Source organism: Miscanthus floridulus, chromosome 9, assembly GCF_019320115.1.
Source record: "Miscanthus floridulus cultivar M001 chromosome 9, ASM1932011v1, whole genome shotgun sequence".
In the NCBI taxonomy this organism is placed as follows: domain Eukaryota; kingdom Viridiplantae; phylum Streptophyta; class Magnoliopsida; order Poales; family Poaceae; genus Miscanthus; species Miscanthus floridulus.
The window spans coordinates 52,884,782-52,901,773 of NC_089588.1; the positions used below are offsets into that span (position 1 = coordinate 52,884,782).

At 48.0% G+C, this 16,992-nt stretch overlaps 1 protein-coding gene across 1 annotated transcript; it reads right to left on the minus strand.

Annotated features, from left to right (window-relative positions):
• LOC136479899 (uncharacterized) lies at positions 1 to 375 on the minus strand. Its single transcript, XM_066477614.1, has one exon. It carries the CDS (start codon positions 373 to 375, stop codon positions 1 to 3), a length of 375 nt encoding a protein of 124 aa, XP_066333711.1.
• Positions 376 to 16,992: the final 16,617 nt, after the last annotated feature.

Sequence of the window (16,992 nt, forward strand, 5' to 3'; positions counted from 1 at the left end):
TCATCTTAGAGCATTGGTTTTGCCCATGGGAAAGAACTTGGCGATGAACGTCGTGGAACATTTGTCCCATGTTTTGACAGGTTCCTTTTCCTTGTAGAACAACTGCTTCGCCCTCCCCGAGAGGGAGAAGGGAAACAAGCGGAGCCTGATGCTCTCAGGTGCAACATCCTTGATAACGATGGTGTCGCACAACTCGAAGAAGTGTTGGAGATGAGCATTCGTGTCCTCGCTTGGCAAACCATGGAATTGGTTTGCCTGCACCATCATGATGAGGCCGGTATGGAGCTCGAAGTTCCCATCCCCAATGTTAACAGTGGGCCCAACGGGCACGTTGGCAACAACGGGGGTGGAGTAGTCATGGAGGGTCTTGGCCATGATTGGAGTAGCGGATGGTGCAGGGTTGACTGGTTCGACTGCCGGAGGAGTAGCAGAAGAAGAAGAAGCACGGGATCGTTTCTTCCTTAGGACTACCTCTGGATTTTGATGTAGTTGTTTGGCAGATCATAATCGGTCATACACTATCCTATTTTCATCCACAACAGGAGAAAACAAGCAAAGTTAACCTGCATAAACAATGGCTATCTTACATGCATATTATCATGAACATGTCCTACTAGATTCTTTAAACAATATGCCTTCCCCGGCAACGGCGCCAGAAATGCTTGTTGACACTTCTTAGCGTAGCTACTAGGTTTGTATCCCCAACAACTGTGCTAGAAGTGCTTGTTGGTATTTCTTAGCGTCATCACTAATAATTAGCAATGCCACTAAGTAATAGCCTTGATAGTTCCTTAACAATTTTTTATATTTATCCACAAGCGCATGGAGCTATCATTGTTGCATTTCAGCCAGAAGTATTCAGAGTATTGTTATTTATATTTTTTCCAAAGAAAGGCATTTGATTAAGAGTCTAGTATGGATATGAACTTAAATAATAATGCTTGCAAGTGCACCAGTGTTTATAACAGGGATAAGAACGGTGATTTCAAGATAGTGGACACACACTTGGCATTCTTCAAAGGACAAAATAGAAAAGAAAGAATAAAAGAATAATCCTAAGGTCGGCCAGGCATTGGTCTAGTATAGTCATAAAAAGATTAGTTAATAATCATACAAATTACATAATTAGTATTAGGGCTCGGTGTGAAGCAGGTTGGGAGGCCACCGAGTACTAGACTGCCAGCAACCTCATGTGATAATTTAGACTCCTACACCCAAGTCGAACATGGGGGATTACAAGGGACAGACAGGGATGTCACCACCTATGGCCTACCCCTCAACTGTGGAAAGGGACAATGCATTCACCTATCTCTCCATACCCAAGCACCACGCTTGTGTATACAGAAACTACCCAAATCCCCTCCGGTCGCCGACCCTATGGATCGACAGGTAAAGGACTTGTGCACACCTGACAACACGATGAACCACCACCTCAACTTAGCTCTAGTTCCGATTATATAAGTTATATGAGTAGTTAAGCATAAAGTTAAGTGTGCTACTTTATGACACACAAACTATAGACTTGTTCATATGTCAAGAACATAACACAATAACTATACTCTAGTTCATAAGTATGACTATAAATGTAAGATGAGAGCATGACTTTGGAAGAACTTATATCTCTATTCATACCCAAAGGTCTCTTCTTCCAAAGAGCCAAACTCTCCATGGTAGCTTTGCCTTGCTCTAAAGCTACTACTAAAAAGGAAAAGCTACAAGACAGAGTGAGGTGTGTGAGGTGATGCTCAAGTTGAGTGTGTGTTGTAGAGGGAGGGGTACCCCTCTATTTATACACGAAGCTAGGCAGTGCTAGATGCTATTCCTGGCACGAGGACCGGCTCCCACCGCCATAGCATGGAGTCATGCCACCGCTAGTTGAAGGGGTGGCTATTCCTGACTCGAGACCGGCTCCTAGAAGTCCTAGCAAAGGGGGCGACGCTGGGGGCTCGTTGCCCGCTGGCGTAGCCCCATGAAGTGGACGAAGCTTGCCATAGTAGTTGGTGATGTGGGCCAGGCTCCCAAAGTTGAGGACTTGGCCCGGAGCGAAGGCATCGGCCGTGACGGAGAACTCATCGGGGAAGCGGACACCGCAGTCTAGGGCGGTGCCGCTTGTTCTGGCTACAAGGCGGGTGGCTCTAGCCACCATAGAGCCTAAATCACACTTGACACTGCCCCCTTCCTGGTGCACCAGCTGTCGTGGGGTCAAAACCGCGACAAGCATTGTTGTTTGAGTTGGTGTCAGAGTACGTGTCTTTGGTGTCTTGGGTCGACTCAAGAACACAAGAATCACAGAGATGATGCAACGGTCTATCCTGGTTCGGGCCAATTGGGGAAGCTTTGTCATTGGAAAGCTTTGTCTTCTTGTGTCATGCCCCACGCATGACCTTGTAGAGAAAGTGGCTGGCAATGCATGCCCAAGGGGCAGCGCCGGGGAGCCCCTGAGCCTCGGTAGCTCGGGGCATGTCTTCTTGCGCCCGGGCCTTGGCTGGCATCGTTGGCGTGCCAGGTGCCAAGGGCCGGCTGAAGTGTTATAATAGATTGGGAGCCTCAGGACTCGAGCAAGCCCTCGAGCCCCAAGCAGAGGTCATGGAGGAGTCAGGTTCAGCCAGGTTTCTTCTCAGAGGGTGCGTGCGTACTCGATGGATTTAGCCCCTGAGCCCTCGGGCGATCCCAGAGGGGTCGGTCGAGGGGTCTTCATCATTTAGGAACCATTGGACTCGAGGCTTAATATACCCACATGTTAGGATCTCATCAGTTGGGTTGCTCTGTCTGGGGAGCCGGTGCAGCCCCTGAGGCGGTCGTGGGGCCTCCTTGTTAGCAGGCGCGGTGGCTTCTAGGCGCGTCCCGTCCGCTAACGCTCTGAGCAGGCGATTGATGGCACCTAGGGTGCTGCGGCCAGCAGAAGAGTTTTGGCGTGCACTCCTGCACCATGCCATCTCATCAGGGAGATCAGATGTCAGGCCACATGGAGTAGATCTAGCGGAGGAGAAATCGAGGCGCTTGGTGTGCGTGGATCCAGGCCATTGATGGCGGGCGGTGGGCCCGAAGGGAGTCGGATCCCCTAAAGTCACATGAGGAGGCAAGCGTTGAGTGGGCGGTGCGCTCAGGTCAGCTTCGGAGGTCAGGCAGACCAGGAGGCGGCGGTTCATCTCCGCCTTGGGTCCGGCAACTGCTGTCGCATCGTACGATCACGCGTGGGATCGTGGGAGCGTGGCAACCGCCGCACATGGAGTACTAAAGCGAAGTTAGGGAGGTGGGGAAGGGAGTTACCTTCCATTACCAGCGAAGCCCTTGCCATTCCGAGAGCCTCTGCTTAGCCTCTCTCTCACGCGTTCGCTCGCCGCCACTGCCTTTCCCTTCGTCCCCATTATAACACCCTAAATTTTGCTTTTCAAAAAGTAGAGTTTAAATTGATTTGATTCAATTAGTCGCTTTACTTTATTAGGCAAATAATAATGATTTATAAAAAAATCCTAAAATGAAATATAAGGTAGAAACCATGTAATGTTGCATTCATGCTGCTGCTTATTTATCTTGCTTGCTGTATCTGTGTTTAGGGCCTTTATAAATCAAGTTTGTGTGGATCCAATTCAAAATGATAATTTGAATAAAAGAAAAATCTTTTCTTTTTCCTTTTTCTTGGCTTCTAGGCTTTTGGCCCGCAGCAGCACAGCCAACCTAGCAGCAGGCCAGCGTGGCTCGCTTCCTCCCCCGCCCGCGCGCTAGCGTGGGCTAGCCAGCCCACCAGCGCGACCCAACAGCAACCGCCCTCCCCCTATGGCTAACCGCCCGGCCCGCTTGCCAGCCGTCGTAGCGCAGAGCGCCCTCTCCCGCGATCAGCCACTGACCAACGAGGTCCGCTTGCTCATGGGGCCGATGCTATAGTGTCGTCTCCCCCGTGGAGACAGACTTGAAGCCAAGTCCACTGCCGCCTTGCGCCACCCACACGTGAACCGATGTTCACTGCCCATGCCCTACAAAGCAGATGCGCTAGCCGCCTCTGCCGCCTTTCGCAACCCGAGCAGCTCTCGATCCCACTCACCCTAAGCCTAGATCAAGTTCGAGTCACCGAGATCGCCGCCACCATCATTCTATGCGCCTCGCCGCCGTTCGTCACCAGTGAGCCGCCCTACGAGCTTAGCGTGGAAGAGAGGAACGCGTCGGTGCACTTTGCGTGCTCCCTCTAACTCTCTTTTGGCCACGCCGCCTCGCCGTAGTTGTGCTGCCACCGGTGAGCCATGCCGCCGTGTGAGCCGCCACCTCCGGACGCTTCCCGCCGCAGCCAAGACGTGCACTGCATTCGCCGTGCCACGCGCTGGGCACCCATGCCCTCGCCTCGCTTCGCTGTGCCCCGCCGCATGCTCGCCGCCGCCGGCAATGGTGCCTGCTTTTAAAATTTAGTTTTTAATTAATTTAAATATGAAACTAGTTCACTTTAATTACAGAAGTGCCATCAATAGCTTAATTAGGCCATAGCTTTTAGGTTTTAACTCCGATTTAGGTGGTTCTTGTTCCTACAATTTCATCTCGATGTGTAGATTAATTCTGTGACCTTGCTTACCACTGTTGTTTGTGTTGGTGTACTGTTTCTAATTATTACCTATTTGCTTGCATGTATTGCTCTCTTGTGTGATGATTGATGTGTATAGAGAACGAGACATTCGTGAAGGAAGAGGAGCAGGACCCCGCATAGTGTGAGCAGTCGGAGTTTGGACAAGGCAAGTGCAGACACCATTTGATCATTTTTGCTCCTATACACTAAATACATTTACTTTCATTGCATGTGTTTAAATACTGCAAACCCTAAGGACCTGACTAGCCCTATCTTATATTCCTTATGTTACCTAGGGATTTACATTTGGGTAGTGTAGTTATGCTTAGCTGCTCCACCCACACTATTACATGTTAATGAAAGTATTGATGCCCAATGATCACCTTAATAGTGATTAATGATTAATGTTGATTGATGGTTACTACGGTGATGGAGATGTTGTGATGCTTTCTAGCATCGTGGTTAAGGTGATGAAAGGGGGAACGTGTACTAGAGCTTGGCCTGGTTTCCGGGGGTACCCATGTCCTCCCTCCCTAAGGACCTGTTCATGGAGCGGCCACCGAGGATATACAGTACAACTTCAAGCCATATGGCTCCGGCTTGACATAGTATCAGGACCTCTACTAATAGGGTGTGGCTTACCAGGTAGGCGTAAGAAAGTAACCTAGGTAATGGATATTAAGTTGCGGTTGTCCCAGTTCCATGGCTATGGGGACAGCTACCAACGCCTAGGCCAAACCTTATGAGTTGCACTCTATTAGCTGGAACCTGTGAAAAATCTCATAGTGAAACCCTGCCTGCTCACCTCGGTAGTGTTTTGGGGAGTCATGACCCTAGGCAAATGGGAATCATGACTTGAAGTGAAAATGTACACCACTGCAGAGTTAAAACTGATATATCAACCATGCTCATGATCACGAGCGGCCCACACTCTCACATGATTAGAACTTGACTCACTTGGACAGTGGAGGCGGTTTATGGATTGAGGTGGCTACCTCCTGTTTTGGCAGGATGGCTATCCCGTGTTTTTATTGGGGTTGCTTCCTTGGGTTTCTATTTGAGGTTGCTACCTTAGTGATATTAATTAATTATAATGATGATGATTAATAATATTGTTAATTCTACTCCATTTAATTAAGGGTTGGGATATTCTACTCATAGTAGTAATAGGTTGTTCTAATAAAAGTTACCAACTAAAAATGCTTAGCTGTAGTCAAACCGGGTCAGACATCCTTTTGTATAAGCCTTGCATGTCATTACTTTTTGTCTATACTTGTTGAGTTCGACATGGACTTACCCTTGCTATAATCACAAATAAAGAGTGCTCGGATGATCAAGATTGGGACGCAGACTTCCTAGAAGATTTACCTCATTGTTAGGCTTGTGTGTCTCCTGCCATCGACCTTCCTGTGGCGAGGTGGATCCACTACGTCGACATCGTCATTTATTTATTTCATTCGAACGATATTATTTAAGTTTCCGCTGGAACTTTGATGAAAGACTTGTAATAATGATACTCTTGTACTTGTTTACGCTTTAATGTACGAACACTTTGCTTTGTACCATTGATGATGTCATTCCATGTGTGTAATTTGAGATCCTAGCACACATGTGATATGCACCTGGTTTGCTCTCTCAAATCTAGGTGTGACATCCATGGTGGAATGGGGGCCTTTAGAGGTCACCAAGGTGGAGATCAGGAAGATGGAGGAGGACGGGCTGGTGCTGGAGGGGGTCCTGGTGGTCGGCTAGCGTTCTCCCACCGTTGGGAGTTAGCGTCGGTGCCCAGGGATCAGGAGGTCGTCTCCTTCACCGACTTCCACCACCTAGGGCTTGGCCTCCCCTTACACGGCTTCGCGTGCGGCCTCATATACTTCTATGGCCTCTATCTCCATGACCTAATGCCAGAGGGGATCCTCCACATCACAACGTTCATCATGCTATGTGAGGCCTTCCTAGGGATCGAGCCCCACTTCACGCTATGGAGGTGTTTATTCCGGGTGGTCCTGTCATTCCCCGGCGGTGCCTTTTCGACGATGGGGGGTGCCCGGATCTAGGTGCGATTGCATGTTGCTGGCCGGTACCTCACCCTCGCTTGTTCACCAGGCTTCAATGCTGAAATGCATAGGAGGAGTTGGTTCTACCTCCCCAAAATAGTTCCAGTGCTCCCATCCATCTCGGAGGTGAGGCCGGCCGACGCTGCCCCAACTTTGTGGTGGTTGTTCCCCTTGGTGGAGGAGGCCACGGAGGTTCCTACTCTCGTGGGAGCCATTGAGGCTCTGAAGGTGCAGGGGCTAACCGGGCCAGTGGTGGTGCGCATGTTCATCCATCGCTGCATCCGTTGTGGCAGCACCAGGGGATTACTGATCCGATGATGGAGTTTCCTTATCCCATCTCGGAGGAGCTGCTTAAGGTGCTGATCATTGGGGCTCTTGGCTTGGACTTCCCAGGGCTAGGTGTCGGCCCTACCCCTTTTAGCGCTGAGCACCCAGTTCCTATTGGCCATCCATTCACCAGGATGATCTTAGAGCCCCCCTCTCCTCCCTCTATGGTGGAGTGGGCGTGGATGGCTGCGCCCCCGATAGGGACAGTGGATGTGCTAGCGTTGGCGTTTGGACCATCTCTAGCGGTGGCTTTGGCTCCAGGGGCACACACGGTGGTGGTTGGTGGAGGGTCACGGAGGCGCTAGAGGAGCCCTGCCTGACACAGGTGGAGTTCGCCTTGCTTGTCGTCTCCCCGACGGGATAGGTAAGGATCATCTTTACTTCTCACTGCTTTCATTACCGTTCCTGACACCTGTGTTCACATCATGTGTAGAGGATTCCCTAGGAGGGTGGTCGTCAAGGTTGGTTCTTCAAGCGCCGGTGAGCCTCCCCGATGCCGAGCTCGCTTGCTACCACCCTCTCCATCAACGACCGGATCAGATTGGCGTGCCCCTCCATCAGGGGCATCCCCTCGTGGCACCCCACTCATACCATCTGCAGCGGCAAGGATGCCATCAGGGCCATGAAGAATGCCTAGAGGCAGGCCAAAGAGGGGCGTCTGGCGGTGGCAACGGTGGAGAATGTGTGTGACGCGGCGCACACAGAGATGGCCTATCTAAGGGGGAGCTGGAAGGTGCAGGCCATTCCCTTTCTCTGCCTTTGCTCATGGATGGTGAACTCCAGGCCATGTTCCCACGTTGTTTTGACATCTCAAACCTTTGTTGGTGCAGAGTCGAGGGATGAAGCTCGTCATGTGGGGGAGCAACTCCGAAGGCTTCAGGAGGAGGCGGGCAGGCTATAGGCCCACCTCGATGCTCATGGCACGGAGTCAAGGGAGCTCTAAGTTGTGGACCTAGGTGCTTGCCACGCTCTCTTCCCCAGGGAGGTATGCAACAACACGGCGGAGGTGAACGCGTGGCTCCGTGCTATGCCAGAGCACTTCCATGAAGCTGTGGAGGATGGTATCCGATAGGGGGCGGCCTCAGCGCTGGCCGTGGTCCACTTCCAGTTCCCCAGCTCGGTGAATGTTGACTAGGTGGTGGGAGGCTTTCCCATAGGTGTTGACCCCATCAACTTGGCGCTCCTGATGCTCCACCTAGAGGATGCCGCCGACGCTGTCCTAGCGATCGCGCCCCTAGATGAGATCGTCCATGACCCCTCGCCGAATTGTTGAAGAGCAGTGGCCATGCTCGATGCCTCCCTTGTCCCTATGAGAGAAGAGAGATCAGCCAGTATGTGTCCTGTGGTTGGGTTGCGGTGCGTTGTCCCTAGAAAAATTTAATGTTTTTTGTTGTAAATATTTAGTTCGTGTGTTTGCTGTTTCTTTACCGCCCCTATTTTTTCTGCTTCTCGGGCGCACCCAGCCTTCCTTTTGATCGGTACTTGGGATCCGCTTTCCCTCATGATCCTTGGCTATGTCATAGGTGGCCTAGGGTCATGCCCTCTTAGTGGCACATAGGCATCAGCACTAGGTTGGAGAGTCTGGGGGTGCAAATAGACTGGGATTGGAAGGTCTGGCAGGCGTCGGCCGGCGAGGCATACCTCACGGTGATCCACGCTTACCGAAAGGAGGGCGATTCATGGCAATCAAAAAGCGGACCCAATATTCAACTTGGAAATGCAAGGTATTGGAACGGAAACTAGATAGGGAAAGTCACATAGCTTTGTGTTTGCTTCCTAGGCGCCTTTGTCGAGGCAAAGTACGGGCATGACGTAGCCTAGCTTGTGCTTTGGGCCCATGGGCGGAGTGTTTGGCCATGGTCCTCCTTCACATGAAGGTCTAGAGCCTTCCTTAATTGGGTCGGTCCCTTCTAGGGGTCCAAACACTAGGATGGAGGGGTCCGCTATGCCACTGCAATCGCTAGGTGACATGGGGCGCATCTGTGGGCTTAATCAATCGGCCACCACCGCCGTATTGACCTCCTTTTTCTACCATCAAGAAGTGCCAGAGGCTCCCGATGAGGCTTTGTCATTATTGCCAGGGGCCGCGTGGCTTGCTGTCGTGCGAGCCCCCACCCTTGGGGCCCAAGCTCTGCCTCGATGGCCTCTAGGTCCACCCGCCGAGCCCACGAGTAGGCCACCTTCTTCTTGTAGGCAGCTCATGGGGCTACAAGGACCCTGGTCTGACGGCGTGAGCTCTGGGGCCCTCCCAAGAGGACATTCACCATTGGTGCGGTAGCGCATACGCAGTGGGGCATAGCAGTCAATATCATCGAAGTCATACTTAGGGTCGTTCCCCAAGAGGATATCAAGGAAGGTGCATAGCAAGGGGACGTCAGCCCCCATGGTGCTAGAGAGGATGGTGCTTCATGGTGCCTCATGGCTGACAAGGTGCTCCAGCTCTAGGTAGAAGGATGCCACCGCATTCTAGCTCCCAAAGGCAGGTCCAAGAGGTGTACCAGAAGCGGTTAGACAGCGGGAGCACCTCACTAGTGGCGATCTGGTGGTGGACATTGGCCAGCATGTAGAACATCTAGCGATGGTCTGACATGGTGGAGTGTGTACCCAAACCATGTCAGATCTGCTAGGCTAGGACCTTGAGATCTGCTCCTAGGAGGCCCAGTAGAGGGGGCAGCACCGGGGGCTCATTGCCCATCGACGTAGCCCTATTGAGTGGATGAAGCTCCCCGTAGCAGTCAGCGACATAGGCTAGGCTCCCAAAGTTGAGGACCTAGCCCAGAGCAAAGGCGCTAGATGTGATGAAGAACTCACAAGGGAAGCGGACACCACCGTCTAGGGTAGTGCCACTTGCTTTGGTGCCAAGGCGGGTGGCTCCAGCCACCGTAGAGCCTGAATCGCACTTGACGCTGCCCCTACTTGGCGCGCCAGCTATCGCGGGTTCAGAACCACGTCAAGCATTGTTGTTCAAGTTGGTGTCAGAGTATGTGTCTCTGGTGGCTCAGGTTAGAACCGTGACAAGCATTGTTGTTCACATAGAGGTCGCAACAGTTTGTCCTAGTTTAGGTCGATCGGTGCCCTATGTCCAGTAGCTAATGATCCTTATAATCAAGAGCAACCAAAATCAAGGGGTTACAATAGAGTGTACAGGAGGAAGAGAGATTTGGTAGGGGTTAGGTCGGTGCTAATCGAGAGGTTGCCTCACCACTAGTGGAGCCTTTCCCTCATTGGAGAGGAGGAAGACGACGCGTGTGTTGGAGGAGCTCTTGGTGGCCTTCTCTAGGTTGCTATGCTCTCGGTGCTGAGCAGGAGCAGATCGATGAGGAGTGGAATGATCTATCTAGGATCGTCCTCCCCCTATATGATCTGACCTTACCCCTTATATATCGAGATAGGTCAGGTACATTGTGGTTTGGGGGTTGAGCCTATGGTCTACATGCGCTAGAGTCCAGGAGGGTCTTGCAGTGGTGCTCTATGGACCGTGGTGATGTCATGGAGCTGAAGAAGCCTTGGGCATCATCTGGTTGTCCTGTTCTAACACACTGAGTGTCAGACTATGTCAGCTTGGACTGGCCTCCCCCAGGCGCACCTTCTGGAGTATTCTTGGTGGTGATAGGGGTCGGCTCAAGGGGCTAACACGTGGACCTAGAAGCCCCCGAGCCCCTAGAGGCCGAGGAGAGCTTGTCTGCTTGTGTCACACCTCGTGCATGACCCTATCGAGGGAGTAGCCGGGAAGGCCACGCCTAAAGTGTTGCATCGAGGAGCCCCCGAGCCTCAATGTCTCGGGGCATGTCTTCTTGTGCCCGGACCTTGGTTGGCGTCGTAGGCTAGGCAGGAGCCAAGGATCGGGCTCAGGTTCCCTACCGATTAGGAGCTTAAGGCTCAGGGGCCCCGAGCCCTAAGCAGAGGCCTTGGCATGCTCAGGCTCAGGCAAGTTCCTTAGTCTAAGGGTGTGCACGAGCGTACCTGATCGATATAGCCCCTGAGCCCCTAGGCGATCCTAGAGGGATCGGTCAGGTGGTCTCTTCATTCAGGAACCATAGATCCGAGGCTTAATATACCTTTATGTTAGGATCTCATCTCTGCGCAACCACGCATTGACGTGCTGACACAAGTGCTGCTGCCGTCTACCCCACCCTGCTCTATCGCGTCCATACGTTGGCGTCCACATGGATGGTGTCATCCTCGCCACGCAGACCATCGATTAAACTATGTTCTAGTAAGATAAGTTTTGTTCTTAATAAAAAATGTATCAATGATTTGGTGGTGAAAATCTTTATCTTTATTTTTAGAAAAGGGTGGAGTTCAAAGGCCTTTAATTATTATTTTTATGATTTCTTTTTTAGTATATATTGGAATCCAAGAAAAGAAACAAGAACTCCATCCGCGGATGCACCGGAAGGATAAGAAAAAGGGGAAAAATTGTGCCATATTGAAAGGTCCTAATATGGCTAGAGGGGGGTGAATAGCCTATTTAAAAATCTACAAATCAACTAGAGCAATTTGATTAGTATGACAAATAGCGAAAAGCAAACTTGCTCTAGCTCTACAAGGGTTGCAAGCCACCTATCCAACAATTCTAGTTGCAATGATTCCTCGGCACACAACTTGCAAAATTACTACTCACTAAGACTCTCAATCTTGCTAGTCTAAAGAGCTCCACTAGATGAACTTAAAATAACAAAGCAAGCTCTCAATTCTAATTACACTAAAGAGCTTGCCACAACTAGTTTGCAAAAATATAAATGAGTGAGTAGGGTGATTATACCGCCGTGTAGAGGAGTGAACCAATCACAAGGTGAATATTAAATCAATCGCTGAGAGAATACCAAATGGCAAGAGACAACCGATTTTCTCCCGAGGTTCACGTGCTTGCCAACACGCTACGTCCCCGTTGTGTCGACCAACACTTGGTGGTTCAGCGGCTAAGAGGTGTTGCACAAACCTCGTCCACACGATTGGACACCGCAAGAACCTACCCACAAGTGAGATAACTCAATGACACGAGCAATCCACTAGAGTTACCTTTCGGCACTCCGTCGGGGAAGGTACAAATCCCCTCACAATCACCGAAGATGGCCATGAATAATCACCAACTCATGCCAATCCTCCACCGCTGCACCAAGCCATCTAGGTGGTGGCAACCACCAAGAGCAACAAGCGAATCCCACAGTGAAACATGAATACCAAGTGCCTCTAGATGCAATCTCTCAAGCAATGCACTTGGATTCTCTCCCAATCTCATAAAGATGATGAATCAATGATATAGATGAGTGGGAGGACTTTGGCTAAGCTCACAAGGTTGCTATGTCAATGCAAATGGCCAAGAGAGTGACCTTGAGCTAGCCATGGGGCTTAAATAGAAGCCCCCTCGAAATAGAGCCATTGGGCTCCTCACTGCATTGAACACGGCCTGACTGGACGCTTCGGTCAGATTGACCGGACGCTGGACCTCAGCGTCCAGTCATGCAATGTGTGTCACGTGTTATCGGCTTCAAACGCCGATCGCCTGATCTCAATGGTCAAGAGATGACTAGACGCGTCAGTTAGAAAGTGACCAGACACTGGAGCTCAGTGTCCGGTCATTTCCAGTAAGGTTCCAAATACGACATTTCACGACCGGACGCGTCCGGTCCTGCCCAACCGGACTCACCCAGCGTTCGGTCACACAACGTCTCCTCTGTGCGCCTCATGTCAGCGTACGTCAGCACTGATCGAATGCACCCTGCCAGCGTCCGGTCACTTTTAGTGCCAGTGTCTGGTCGAAGACCGAAATAAGCGCCCTCTACTACCACTGACCGGACGCTCTGGTCCAACCGAGACCAGTGTCCAGTCACATTTAGTGACCTTCGTCTTCTCTGTCTAGGGTGCCGGTGGCACCGTCGAACTGTCTGCACTCTACGGGCGGACACTCCACTGGTGAAGTTTCTAACCCTTTCTCAAATGTGCCAACCACCAAGTGTATCACCTTGTGCACATGTGTGTTAGCATATTTTCACAAATATTTTCAAGGGTGTTAGCACTCCACTAGATCCTAAATGCATATGCAATGAGTTAGAGCATCTAGTGGCACTTTGATAACCGCATTTCGATACGAGTTTCACCCCTCTTAATAGTACGACTATCGATCCTAAATGTGATCACACTCGCTAAGTGTCTCGATCACTAAAACAAAATGGCTTCTACAATTTTCACCTTTGCCTTGAGCCTTTTGTTTTTCTCTTTCTTCTTTTCCAAGTTTAAGCATTTGATCATCACCATGCCATCACCATCGTCATGATCTTCGCCATTGTTTCATCACTTGGAGTAGGGCTACCTATCTCATAATCACTTTGATAAACTAGGTTAGCACTTAGGGTTTCATCAATTAACCAAAACCAAACTAGAGCTTTCAATCTCCCCCTTTTTGGTAATTGATGACAACCCTTTCACAAAGATATGAATTGTAATTTAATTGAATCCATGTTGCTTGCTCGAGAATATTTACCATGTGTAAAGGATATGGACAAGTTTTATGAATCCCAAATGGTAGCAATTGCTCCCCCAACATATGTGCTAAGAGTTTGGATTGTAGCTTGCACATATGCTTAGATAGGAAATATAGGAGTCAATTTCTACCAAATGATGCTAAGGTATAAGAGATAGACCTTTTGAAGCATGATACCAATCGGAGTGCACCAATATACCATCCTTAGCACCATTAGTAACTAGACATACACAAAAACTAGAATACCCCTTGAGATCAATATTACAAGCAAGGGTCTAGTTTCCATAGAATGAACATAAGTCTAGTTACTTTAGCCTATGCATGCTAGTTTTTCATTTCAACATTCAAACCTACTACTAGCATACACCACACAAGCATGGATATTGAAATTAAGAACTTGTACCATGGAAGCAAATATATGAAATGCACATTCAAATGCAACATACAAGTTTATGAGCTTGCTCCTCCTACTTGTGTGCAATTTTGATTGATCCCCTTACAATGTCATTTCATTTGTTTGCTCCCCCTATCTTACTATCTTTGTGAATTTCTCTCCCCCTTTGTCAACAATTAGCACAAAAAGAGGGCTCAAATTTTAGATAGGTTGGGGTGAAACCATGTGAAGTGAGGATCATTTTCCCAAATTGGTTCAATCTAGATTACTTGCAAAAGTTATTTAACTTGGTTTGATCCAAGGACAAGCTTCTTCACACCTCCAAATAAGGGTTATCTTGTACCATGTTGAGTTAAACACTTATAGCTTATTTTATAGATCAAACACTAGGTTTACAAGCCCACAAACATGTCATATGCTACCACTAGATCATTTCAAACATACAAGCAATAATGGTACCATACAAGCATCAAATTCATTTAATTTTCATAAATGAGCCTATTCAAATGTGAAATATGTCTAGATGCACTAATCATGTCCTTAGCAAGGATGTATGCCATGCCAAACAACTTTTACCTTGTATTGCTTGAAGGAGAGGCATGTCATATAAATTGGGGGTGCATCAACACATATTGGAGAAGTCAAGTATGTTCAATTCATTCCTTAGCTTGCAAAACCTCTTTTCATCAAGTGGCTTGGTGAAGATATCGGCAAGTTGATCTTCGGTGCCCACACTCTCAATGCAAATGTCCCCTTTTTGTTGGTGATCTCTTATGAAATGATGGTGGACATCAATATGCTTTGTTCTTGAATGTTGCACCGGGTTGTTGGTGAGCTTTACGGTACTCTCATTGTCACTTGCTTGAATCTAATTCCAAAGTCACTCAAAGTAGCCTTCATCCAAAGTAATTGAGCACAACAACTACCAGCCGAAATGTACTCCGCTTCAGCGGTTGAAAGTGCTACACTATTTTGCTTCTTTGATGACCAAGACACAAGTGATCTTCCCAATAGTTGACATGTGCCCGATGTGCTCTTTCTCTCAACTTTGCATCCCGCATAATCGGAGTCTGAATATCCAATCAACTCAAATCTTGCTCCTTTGGGATACGATAATCCAACATGTTGTGTATGCTTTAAGTACCTCAATATTCTCTTAGTTGCCTTCAAATGACTTTCTCTTGGTGAGGCTTGAAATCTAGCACACATGCATACACTAAACATCACATCCGGCCTTGATGCGGTCACATAGAGTAGACTTCCAATCATCGACCGATACATCTTTTGATCCACCATGTTGCCACTAGCATCACTATCCAAGCTTCCACTTGTCCCCATTGGTGTATTAATAGCTTTAGCATCATCCATTCCAAACTTCTTGAGCATGTCCTTGATATACTTACCTTGACTCACAAATGTGCCATACTTCATTTGCTTGATTTGAAGACCAAGGAAGTAGCTAAGCTCTCTAATCATGGACATTTCAAACTCATTAGCCATAATTTTGCCAAACTCCTCACAAAATTCTTGATTTGTTGACCCAAAAATGATATCATCAACATAGATTTGCATCACAAACAAGTCCTTTCCAAGCTTCTTGGTGAAGAGAGTGGTGTCAACCTTTCCCATCTTGAATCCCTTAGAGAGTAGGAAGTCCCTCAATCTCTCATACTATGCTCTAGGTGCTTGCTTCAATCCATACAAAGCCTTTCTCAACTTGTACACATGGTTGGGTTTCTTTTCATCCTCAAAACTGGGAGGTTGCTCAACATATACAAGCTTATTGATATACCCATTTAGAAATGCACTTTTCACATCCATTTGGTACAACTTGATGTTGTGGGCACAAGCATAAGCTAGCAAGATCCTAATTGCTTCCAATCTTGCAACCGGGGCATATGTTTCTCCAAAGTCAAGACCTTCAACTTGAGTGTAACCTTGAGCCACTAATCTTGCTTTGTTTCTTATTACTATCCCATCTTGATCTTGCTTGTTCCGAAAGACCCACTTGGTTCCAATCACATTATGATCCTTAGGCCTCTCAACTAACTCCCATACTTGGTTTCTTGTAAAGTTGTTTAGCTCTTCATGCATAGCATTGACCCAATCAACATCCTTCAAAGCTTCATCTATCTTCTTAGGTTCAATGGATGACACAAATGAGAAGTGCTCACAAAATGAAGCCAATCTTGAACTTGTTTGCACACCTCTTGAAATATCACCAATAATAGTGTCCAATGGATGATCTCTTGCAACATTGGTTGGTTGAAGCACTTGCACTTGATTGCTAGCATTTGATTGATCACTTGGTTGAGATGATGAACTAGCCATTTATTGATCTTGCACATTGCCATCACTAGTGCTTGCTTGGATTTGATCATGAGAACCACTAGCTTGCACATTTGAGTTAGAGAGTACTTGATTCTTGTCATTTTCAACATAAATCACCACTCTAGGCCTTAACTCACCAATGTCCATGTTTCTCATTGCCTTGACCAATTGAGTGCCTTTCACATCATCTAGATTATCATCTTCCTCTTGGGAACCATTTGTTTCATCAAACTCCACATCATGAACCTCTTCAAGAGTACCAGTAGCCAAATTCCAAACTCTATAAGCCTTGCTAGTAGTGAAGTAACCAAGCAAGAAACCTTCATCACATTTCTTTTTAAACTTGCTCAATCTAGTCCTTTCTTCAATATATAGCATCTACAACCAAATACCCAAAAGTATGCTATGTTTGGCTTTCTTCCATTCAAAAGCTCATAAGGTGTCTTCTCCATCATGGGGTGACAATAGAGTCGGTTGCTATAATAGCAAGCCATGTTTATTGCTTCGGCCCAAAATGAATGACTCACATTGTACTCACCCAACATTGAGCTTGCCATGTCAATCAAAGTTCTATTCTTACTTTCAACTAAGCCATTTGATTGAGGAGTGTACTTGGCCGAGAATTGATGTCTAATTCCAAATTCATCACATAACTCATCAATTCTAGTGTTCTTGAATTCACTACCATTGTCACTTCTAACTTTCTTGATGGTTGTTTCAAACTCATTGTGAATGCCCTTGACAAATGATTTGAATGTTGCAAACACATCACTCTTGTCAACAAGAAAGAATACCCATGTGTATCTAGTGAAATCATCCACAATCACAAATCCATATTTATTTCCTC

Coding starts and splice junctions, on each gene's coding strand:
- LOC136479899 (XM_066477614.1), bottom strand. CDS start 375: ATGGCCAAGACCCTCCATGACTACTCCACCCCCGTTGTTGCCAACGTG.